The sequence below is a fragment of the Lycium barbarum genome, chromosome 9, assembly GCF_019175385.1.
Source record: "Lycium barbarum isolate Lr01 chromosome 9, ASM1917538v2, whole genome shotgun sequence".
NCBI classification, from domain to species: domain Eukaryota; kingdom Viridiplantae; phylum Streptophyta; class Magnoliopsida; order Solanales; family Solanaceae; genus Lycium; species Lycium barbarum.
The window spans coordinates 86069236-86079573 of NC_083345.1; the positions used below are offsets into that span (position 1 = coordinate 86069236).

General features: G+C 35.3%; 1 protein-coding gene across 1 annotated transcript; it reads left to right on the plus strand.

The window, feature by feature from the left end:
- Nucleotides 1–4337: 4337 nt before the first annotated feature.
- Nucleotides 4338–4808, plus strand: LOC132612016 (uncharacterized mitochondrial protein AtMg00820-like). The gene has a single exon (XM_060326366.1). It carries the CDS (start codon nt 4338–4340, stop codon nt 4806–4808), a length of 471 nt encoding a protein of 156 aa, XP_060182349.1.
- Nucleotides 4809–10338: the final 5530 nt, after the last annotated feature.

Genomic DNA, 10338 nt, shown 5'->3' on the forward strand with positions numbered 1-10338 from the left:
ATTTCCGTGTAGGTTCGCAAGCTTTTGACAGTCCATTTTAAAATACTCATTACTCCCTACTCCAATGTCGTATTGACGAACGGTTTGTTGCATTGGAAACTACACTCGACAAACTTTATTTTAGGCTCTTGAAACACCTCAAAACTCCTGATATACCAAGAGATATACCTCTCTGAAGTTGACCCAAAATTTCTATCCAAAAGTTTCCCAAATTTTCGACAAACTTATTTTCTTCGATTTGCTTGATCCCGAAACCTATAGACACTTTCGTAACACTTGTTAAGAGTATTTATTAACCTTATAAGGGTTCCATGACCTCTCCGAGCTTACGTTAGTTCACTCACGACGCAAACGACGCGAAAATTTCGAGGTGTAACATTCTTGTTGCAAATATAATAACCACTGTGAATAACACCAAATTCGATTTAGTCCAATTTGTTTGCGCAACTTTTCCATTCTTGATGTAAGAAAAAGATTTTTTTTTCAGATATTATGTTAAGTTGTAGATATTATCTAAAGGAGAAGCCATTGGTAAAAGAACAAATACAATTATGTACCATGTTTATCCTAAGCAATGTATCCAGTGTCGTCCCAGCATGCATGACGACCGCATTCGCATGCATTGTTGCACACACCAATCATTTCACATCTCAACAGACTGCTTTACTATTTCATTAATTTTGAGATCCGACCATGTACCCAAAAAAAAACAACGTGTTTTTGTTAATCAATTGAACAGCAATTAGGTAAAAATGTAAATTAAAATACATCGGTCACCGAGGAGCTAAATATCAAAAAATAATGATATTGACAGTCATATGTATGAGATCTTATTAGATGAAATAAGTAAGTAGGGGCAGTTTAGACATTTCATTATGCAGTTAAGATTAGTTAGTTATAAACATCTCTTCACAAAGTTAGTTATAACTAACTCTGTGACTTATGAGCTAGCTTAGAAACTATATATATCTACCATTGTATAATGTATGAGTTTAACACAATGAATGGGAATCATATCACTTACTTCTTCCCTCTTCTCTCTATTTCTATACTCGACTGAATCTGCCATCAGTTCTTCTTCTTATTCTTCTTATTTTGATTGTCACAGTTGTGTTCATTGATATTAAGATCATATTATAACATGGTATCAGAGCATTCGATCTAGAATTGCTTCATGTGTTGTTGATCGTTGAGATTCTTGATTCAAAGATTTTAATTCTTTTGCTTCCGCGATTATAGTTTACTACAAGAAAACAGTTTTTGGGAAAGATGACTTATAATGGAGTTTCTAGTGTTGAGAATGGGACTAGGACTTCTCTTAATGATGTTCAAATCAATCCCAATTTACAAGGGAATGGAACAACTTCAACTCATCAAGAAAATGGTGAAAATTCTGGAATCACTTAACAACACAAGCCCAGGAATAAACTACAACCATCCTTTGTTCTTGTCTCCATCAAATGTGAGTGGAATGCAAGTGATTTCATTTCAGCTTACAGGTATTGAAAACTACTCTATCTGGTATAGATCAATGAGGTTTTTTTTACTTGGTAGAAATAAGCTAGGATTGGTTGATGGCAGATGTAGTAAAGACAAATATCCAAAAGTAATGTGGAATCACTGGGAAAGAGTAAATGCCATAGTCTTATCTTGGGTTATGAATGTTGTTTACAAGAATCATCTTGGAGGAATTATGTATGCTTCTATTGCTCAAACCGTGTGGGAGGAATTGTTTGAGAGATTTAACAAGGTTGATGGTTCAAGAACCTTCAACTTGCACAAAGAAATTGCTATCTTAACTCAAGGAAGTGCTTCAGTTTCTGCATATTTCACAAAAATGAAGAACTTATGGGAAGAATTTTAATCATTGGTTCCTGCACTTGGATGTGAATGTTCTAAGTCAAGAGACTTTGTGGTGCATCTACAAAAACTGAAGCTATTTCAGCTCCTCATAGGACTGAATGAATCTCATTCTCAGGCAGGAAGTCAAATCTTGATGATGAATCCAATGCCATTTGTAAATCGGGCATGTGGAATTATTGTGAGTGATGAGTCTTAGAAAGCAGTAGCAGCCACTTCTGGTGTGCTAGGAGAAAATCAAACATCGGCAGTTGGTAATTTTGAACTAGCTATGTACTCAAGGAACAATGGTAATGAGGGTGCTAACCACTATAGAAATCAAGGTGCTAATCACTATGGTGGTAGTAACCAAAGTAACAACAATCATTATGGCAACTAGAAATTCAAGAAACCAAATAACTATAACCTAATATGTGAGTTTGGCAAATGTAAAGGTCACAGCAAAGACACTTGCTACAAACTTATTGGCTATCCACCTGATTTCAAGTTCAAGAAAGGGGTAATGGATAGGAAAAATGGTCAAAACTCAAACTATGGTGTTGCATACAATGTGTTAGGAGAACCTACAATGCCTGAGAACAACACAAACTCTCAAAGCTTTGGTCAATCTACAGCTATGACATATGATCAAAATGCACATGCAAGTTCTTATATGTCTAATGGAGGATCTCAGAATGGGATGCACAGTATTGCTGATGAAGGTGATATTTCCAGCAGTACTGGTTCAAAACAACAATTTGGAAATATATTCACTAGAGAGAAGTATGAGCAGATTATGCAGCTGCTGAACAAAAACCATGGAAGTGTCAACAATGTGCCTTCAGCAAATGCTACATGTAGTGTAGCAGGTATGGTGAAAGATGTGGCATTAGTAGCCCCCAGTAGTAGTCCAGAATGAATTATTGATACAGGGGCCACTAACCACATGGCTTCTAATCTAGAGTTACTCAAAGAAGAAACAATTAAAAAGGCTGACACTACTAAGAAAGTGTATTTACCTAATGCTGACATGACTCAAGTAACTCATATTGGAAGTAGTTCACTGTCAAAAACAAGTACTATATCTAATGTATTCTTGATCCCACAATTCAAGTATAACCTACTTTCAGTTTCTAAACTTACTAGAGAATTACAATGTTCTGCAAACTTTTTTCCTAATTTTTGTATTTTCAGGATCTCTTCACTGGGAGGGTAAAGGAGATTGGTAAAGAGATCAATCGTCTATATTTGTTGCTAAATCAGCATGCTCATGATGGAAGCAGGATCTGTGTAGCAGTGCAGAAGTCAATCAATAATACCAATAATACAGTACCTAGTCTAGATTTGATAGTATGGCATAGAAGGCTTGGTCACAGCTCATATAATGTTCTTAATAGACTGTTTCCTTGTAATTCTCAAGTTATGAAAGATAGGGTAGAAGGTTATACCAATTGTCCTTGTGCAAAACAAACAAGGGTTTCTTTCCAACTTAGCAGTATTAAACGTAATGAGAGACTAGACATGATACATGTAGATCTGTGGGGGCCTTATAAAACTCCTAGTATTGATGGAAACAAGATTTTCTTAACTGTAGTAGATGATTTCTCAAGGTTTACATGGGTGTTTTTACTTAAACATAAATCTGATGTGTCTTTATGCTTACAACAATTCTTTAATTTGATTAAAAATCAGTTCAACAAGACTATAAAAATAATTAGAACTGACAATGGAACTGAATTTCTTAACATTTCCTGCTTAAATATGTTTAGAGAATTAAGCATCATTCATCAAAGGACTTATGTGTACACCCCTTAGTAAAATGGAGTTGCTGAGAGGAAACACATACACATTCTAGAGGTTACAAGAGCTATAAGATTTCAAGCTCACATACCTATTGAATTTTGGGGACACTGCATCCTAGCAGCACTCTATCTCATTAACAGAGTTCCAACTGCTGTATTGGATCATGCATCACCCTATGATAAATTCTACAACCGAAAACCATCTATCAGTCACTTAAGAATAATAGGGTGATTATGTTTTGCAAAATATTTGACCAAAATGATAAAATGCAATCTAAAGCAAGACCAGCAATACATATGGGTTATTCTACTGTACAAAAGGGATATGTGCTATATGACCTCACTAACAAAGTGTTTTTTGTAAACAGATATGTAGTGTTCAGAGAGGATATATTTCCCTTCAAGAATAAAGACACTGCATCAAAGACTGTCTTTGTGGATGGTTCAGAATCACATAGACTATTGGCCAAACTATATCTAATTCAATGCAGGAAATCCTGCACCAGATGAAGTGAGTCAAGAAGAAGGAATCACATCAGAACAAATTACTCATATGGACCAGGATCCAGTGCTTGAAGGACAAGAACTTGCACCACATATTCAAATTCCAAACCACAACAACAAAAGGTGCAAGTACAAGTTCAACCTGTAAATGATCAAAGGAAATCAGCTACTCGGAAGAAGCCTCCAGTTTGGATGAAAGACTTTGTGAGTCTGAACATCCATGAGGATACACCTTATGCACTTAACAAGTATCTCAGTTATGACACATTGAGTCCAAAATATCAGGCTTATGTTGTTGTTTTTTCATCCACCACTGAACCAAAGAATTATTCAGAAGCTATGCAAGATCCAAGATGGGTGCAAGCAATGAAAGAAGAGATAACAGCTTTGGAAAATAATAATACTTGGCAGATTGTGCAACTCCCTAAGGAAAAATCTACAATAGGTTGTAAATGGATATACAAAATTAAGTACAAAGCAAATGAAGAAATAAAGAGGTTTAAAGCAAGATTAGTAGCAAAAGGATATAGTAAAAAAGAGGGGATTAACTACCAAGAGACATTTTCACCTGTTGTGAAAATTGTTACTGTTAGAACAGTATCACTTGCAGCATCTAAGAAATGCCATATTCATCAAATGGATGTTTACAATGCCTTTCTTTAAGGTGACTTGTATGATGAGATTTTCATGGAATTGCCAAAGGGATTTACCACTCAGGGGGAGAATTTTGTGTGCAGACTGATAAAATCCCTTTATGGATTGAAACAGGCACCAAGGCAATGGAATGCCAAGTTATCAGAGGCCTTGATCAACTTCAACCTCAAGCAAAGTCAGTATGATCACTCTCTTTTTACCAGGAAAACAAATCAAGGCATGGTGGTTATTCTTGTATATGTGGATTACGTGTTAATCACAAGTGATAGCTTGACACTGATTAAAGAAACAAAGGCATCTTTACAGCTTACATTTAAAATGAAAGACTTAGGAGAATTGAAGAATTTTTTAGGCATTTAATTTGCAAGGTGCAGCCAAGGTATCCCAATGCATCAAAGGAAATATGCATTGGAACTCATTTCAGATGTAGGATTGGTAGGTGTTAAGCCTGTTGTTACCCCTATTGACATCAACACAAAACTCACTTCAAAGGAATATGATGATGCATTGGATCAAAATGACAAGAAAGGAACAGATCCTATAGCTGATCAAACTGCCTATAAGAGACTTATAGGAAAGTTGTTATATTTGACAGTAACAAGACCTGATATCTCATTTGCTGTACAAAGCCTAAGCCAATTCCTACAGCAACCAAAAACTTCTCACATGGAGGCTGCTCTAAGGATTGTTAGGTATGTTAAAAACCAACCAGAACAAGGCTTGCTACTTTCTAGCAAGTATGATAACACAGTAAAAGCATATTGTGATGCAGATTGGGCCTCATGCCCCATAACCAGAAAATTTGTTACAGGATTCATGATCAAGTTAGGAGACTGTCACGACTCGACTAGGGGCCATGACGGGTACCTGGGGCTAACCACCGAGCACCACCCATTCTGTTACTCATTATACACTTCTTTAATATTCATATACTCATAATCATACGAAAACCTTTTTTCATTTGGAAACATAATTACTTTTATGTACATGAGCTCTTCGGCTATCAAAATAATAATATAAATACAATAGTAACATCGTGAGACCATTTGACCCACACCTGTGTATCTACAAGCCTCTACTAGAGTAATAGACATATGGACGGGACAGGACCCCGTCGTGCAAAAAATACGTATAATGTACACAAAAGAATAAACTAAATAGCACCTCCGAAATAATGGAGTGCTCCTGTACATCTGCTGATGACTTCTACGAGTCTAGATCACCTCCCTGTCTACCTGTGGGCATGAACACAGCGTCCAAAGAAAACGGACGTCAGTACGAACATTGTACTAAGTATGTAAGGCATAAACAATAATGATATATCAATGAAATGCGGAGACATCGAGTGAAAAGCGATTTGTAACTGACTGTCACTTAAAACTGAAATAATGCATGTTAACTTACTTCATAATCATCATCATATCATGTATGCATATATGTATAAGCTGCTTGACCATATAGGTACGGTGTGATAATCATTAGCCTGCGTCCAGGCCTCCCGTGTCCGGGGTACCGTCTCATGTCGCCCACTAGTGGTGTCTTCCCATGCCATCTAGACATGGTGTATACGCTGCCCGCTTTAACGGTGTCTGCCCGGCCATGTAGGCGCGATGTGATATCATCATGTACATCTCATAGACTTATCACATTCTCATCATACTATTATCATAATGCATGACTGGGAACTCAGAACAACTATACTCAATCGGGGTGACGTAAGGTGGTGAACCCCCGATTTCGTTATGGAGCATTCATAAGCATTCTGCCTTACGTTGAAGGAATTAGCATATAAGCTGAGTGTATACAATGAACAACATCAATGGATCATAATAAGAATCATTATCTTTGTAGAAACATAATATCATGGGCCTTAGACTCTTTAGACTTAGACTCATCATTATCATGCTCATAACATATCTCTTATCTCTTCTCATATGAAGCTCTTTACTAGGATTGACTCATAGTTTTTGGACGTAGGAAAGTCATGAAGAGATAAAGAATATCATGTCATAAGAATCATGCCTTAGAAAGAAGGGACTAGCCTTACATACCTTTTCATTTAGCTATTCTATCGCTTGAACGTTCCTCTCCAATATTCATGTTTCTACCTTCAAGAGAGTTTATACTCATATTAGATAATTGATAACATAAGCGTGTTTGAACTAAAGCTAGAGAAATTTGAGCAGCGTCTCCTTTGTTTCTACTACTTTCTCTATATCATATGTCAACTCCCAAACGTCAATAATAACATTCATAATATCATCATCAATAACTTTTGTCAAATTCATCATTATCCAATCCCCACAATTTCCTCTCAAGGTCATCCATAATCATGATCACAATACAGCTTTACCTCCGTTCTCATCTAATGTTTCTATCATTCTTTTAACATCATTCATAATGTAATTACACTCACAACATATCAATATCCTTGATTCATTAAAAACTACTACTCAAAATTTACACTATTCTCACTTTCATGACCCATTTCCTATACCCTTCCACAATCCAGGTGTTTCAACTTTTCAACACCTTAAATAACATGTAAATACCATGAAACTTACCTTTGATAGTGTGGGAATGAGCTTTAAGTGGAAATACTTCACTTGAGCAAAACTCTAGTTCCACTTCCCATGGAATTTCTTGACTTGGATGAACTTTGATGTGTTTCCCACACTTAGTTTTGTTGATTTGATGAAGTTGATCATCAATTTCTCTTGGGTTCTTGTGTATGAAGTGTGTGGAAGTTTCTAGAGAAGTCTTGAGTTGTGGAGAATGAAAATGAAATGAAAATAATGAACTTGGGGTGCTCTTTTTATAAATTAAAAATCTGTCCCGACGTCATTATACGGACACTTATACGGTCCGTATAAATTTATATGGTCCCTATAAGTAACCGTGAAATGGGTTCAGTAACCATCCCTTTCTGTGTCAATTTGACGGCACATTATACGGTCCGTATAAGTGACCGTGAAATCACCCCATCAACAATCTCATTCTGTGTCAATTTGACGGCACATTATACGGTCCATATAATTTTATACGGTCCGTATAAGTGGCCGTATAATCCCATCAGTGAGGGACTTCACTGTGACGATTATGCGGTCCATTATACAGACCGTATAACAATATACGGACCGTATAATCGACCGTATAACTCATCCTTTCACTGATTTTTGTTCTCGTCACTTCGTTTGATCTAAAATCCTCATGGGACCTTCTTGATACTTGTTTAACACCTCGTTAACAATCTAGGGAACATTATAACTCTTCTCCAAAACACCCTTAAGCCACCATTAATTCGATACTCGTAATTTCTGCCCGACACACAACATATACCTTGCTTTCCTTAACAACTTTCATCTCCTACCTCAAATGTCTTTGAAATCTTATTTAAAATGATCAAATGGTATTTCTTTCTAATTGAAACATCGTATACATCATGCCCTTCATTATTCTACTCACAGTACGTTAACGAAAAAATTTCGGGGTGTAACAGAGACTCTCTAGTATTCTGGAAATCTAAGAAACAAACTGTTGTTTCTAGAAGTTATGCAGAAGCAGAATACAGGAGCCTGGCAACTACAACTGCAAATTGACTTGGTTACAAGGCTTGCTAAAAGAACTAGACTCAGAGATTGATCAGCCTATTGTCGTATACACTGACAGCAAAGCAGCTATGCAAATTGTTGTTAATCCAGTGTTCCATAAAGAACAAAACATATTGAGATTGATTGTCACTTTATAAGGGAAGAGTTCCTACAAGGAATGATCACTACTCAGTATATGAACACAATGGAACAATCAGCAGATATATTCACCAGGGGTCTCACCAAAGTACAACATGAGTATCCAAAGTTCAAGCTAGGGGTTCTTAATATTTTTACACCTCCTAGCTTGAGGGGGAGTGTTCGATGAAAGAAGTAAGTAGGGGCAGTTTAGACATTTCATTATGCAGTTAAGATTAGTTAGTTATAAACAGCTCTTCACAAAGTTAGTTATAACTAACTCCGTGACTTATGAGCTCGCTCAGAAACTACATATATCTACCACTGTATAATGTATGAGTTTAACACAATGAATGAGAATCATATCACTTACTTCTTCCCTCTTCTCTCTATTTCTATACTCGACTGAATCTACCATCAATTCTTCTTCTTCTTCTTGTTACAGTTTTGTTCATTGATATTAAGTTCATACTATAACAGATCTTATATACCGACACATCTTGGTTCTACAGCATTAATCTTGAATGTTAATAACTACAGATAACATTGGTCACCGTGGACCTAAACATAGAAAAATAAAAAATATTATCAGTGAAATATATGAGATCTTATTCACCAAAACATCTTGCTTTACATGAATTAGTATGGAATGTGAATAACTACATATTTGATATCTGCAATAGAAATAGAAATTGGTGTTCATATTGCAAGAATTATATAGAAAACACAACGTTTATGTGCTCGTAACCTGCTTGGGAAGCAATGCAGATAGCATATTCCACGCCTATTACCCTCCCTTTATAATAAAGATATAAAAAAGATATAGATTTAAATATTTTATCTTCAATTCAAATTCGAATTCAAACATTTTTATCTCAATCCAAATCTAAGATATGTTATCTCAACTTAAAATATATTATTTTTAAATTTGAATTAAGACTCAAATAGTTTTATCTATCTATTCAAATTCAAAGAAGTATTAAATAACGCTTTTTCCCACATAAAAAGTGAATCAGACAGATGGCACATGATTAATTTTGTACTATCTATTACTAAGTTTTAAAAAAAAAAATGTAATAAGTATTTTTTAAAAAAGTTAATGTAAAAGTTTCCTTTGTATTTTGAGTTATTTATTCTTAAATATCATAGCGTGTATATGTTTTGTATTTCATTTCCAGATCATGGCTTAGCAGAAGGTATAGATCCAATTCTTTTGTCTCAGTTTAAACTTATTTTTAATTAATCTTCAATTTTTTTATTCATAACAAATTTGACTAAATTTGTTTAATTCAAAAAATAATACTCATGAAATACACATTTTTTTCTGATTATGAATACACATTTAGCTGATAAGAAGTTTTGTAAAATGTACCTTCTTTCGGATAGTAGACCAGGCAACTATCATTCAACTTCTTCTTTTGCTTAAATCTTTGGTCCTTCTTTATTGTATTCTTCACCTCCTTAAACTTGATCGCAAGAGTTTTCTTCGTCTTCTTCCTTGCGTTCCTTCTTTTTAACAATTTGTCATTCCAGATACAATCCGATTTTTTCCTTCATTGGCAACAACACAATATATCATCGTCTTCTTCATCCTTATCGTCGTCCTAATAATTATCGTCGATAATATCCACGTGCAAAGCAAAAATGTCAACAATGGCAATGTTAATTATACTTAACATGTACACTTATAATTCTATGCACTAATGTTTCATCGATCAAATCTTGACATGTATACTCATCTTTATGCGATGAAATGCACACCGACTTCTTCCTTCCCAAAAGGTCCTCCACAATTCTATATATAAACGTAT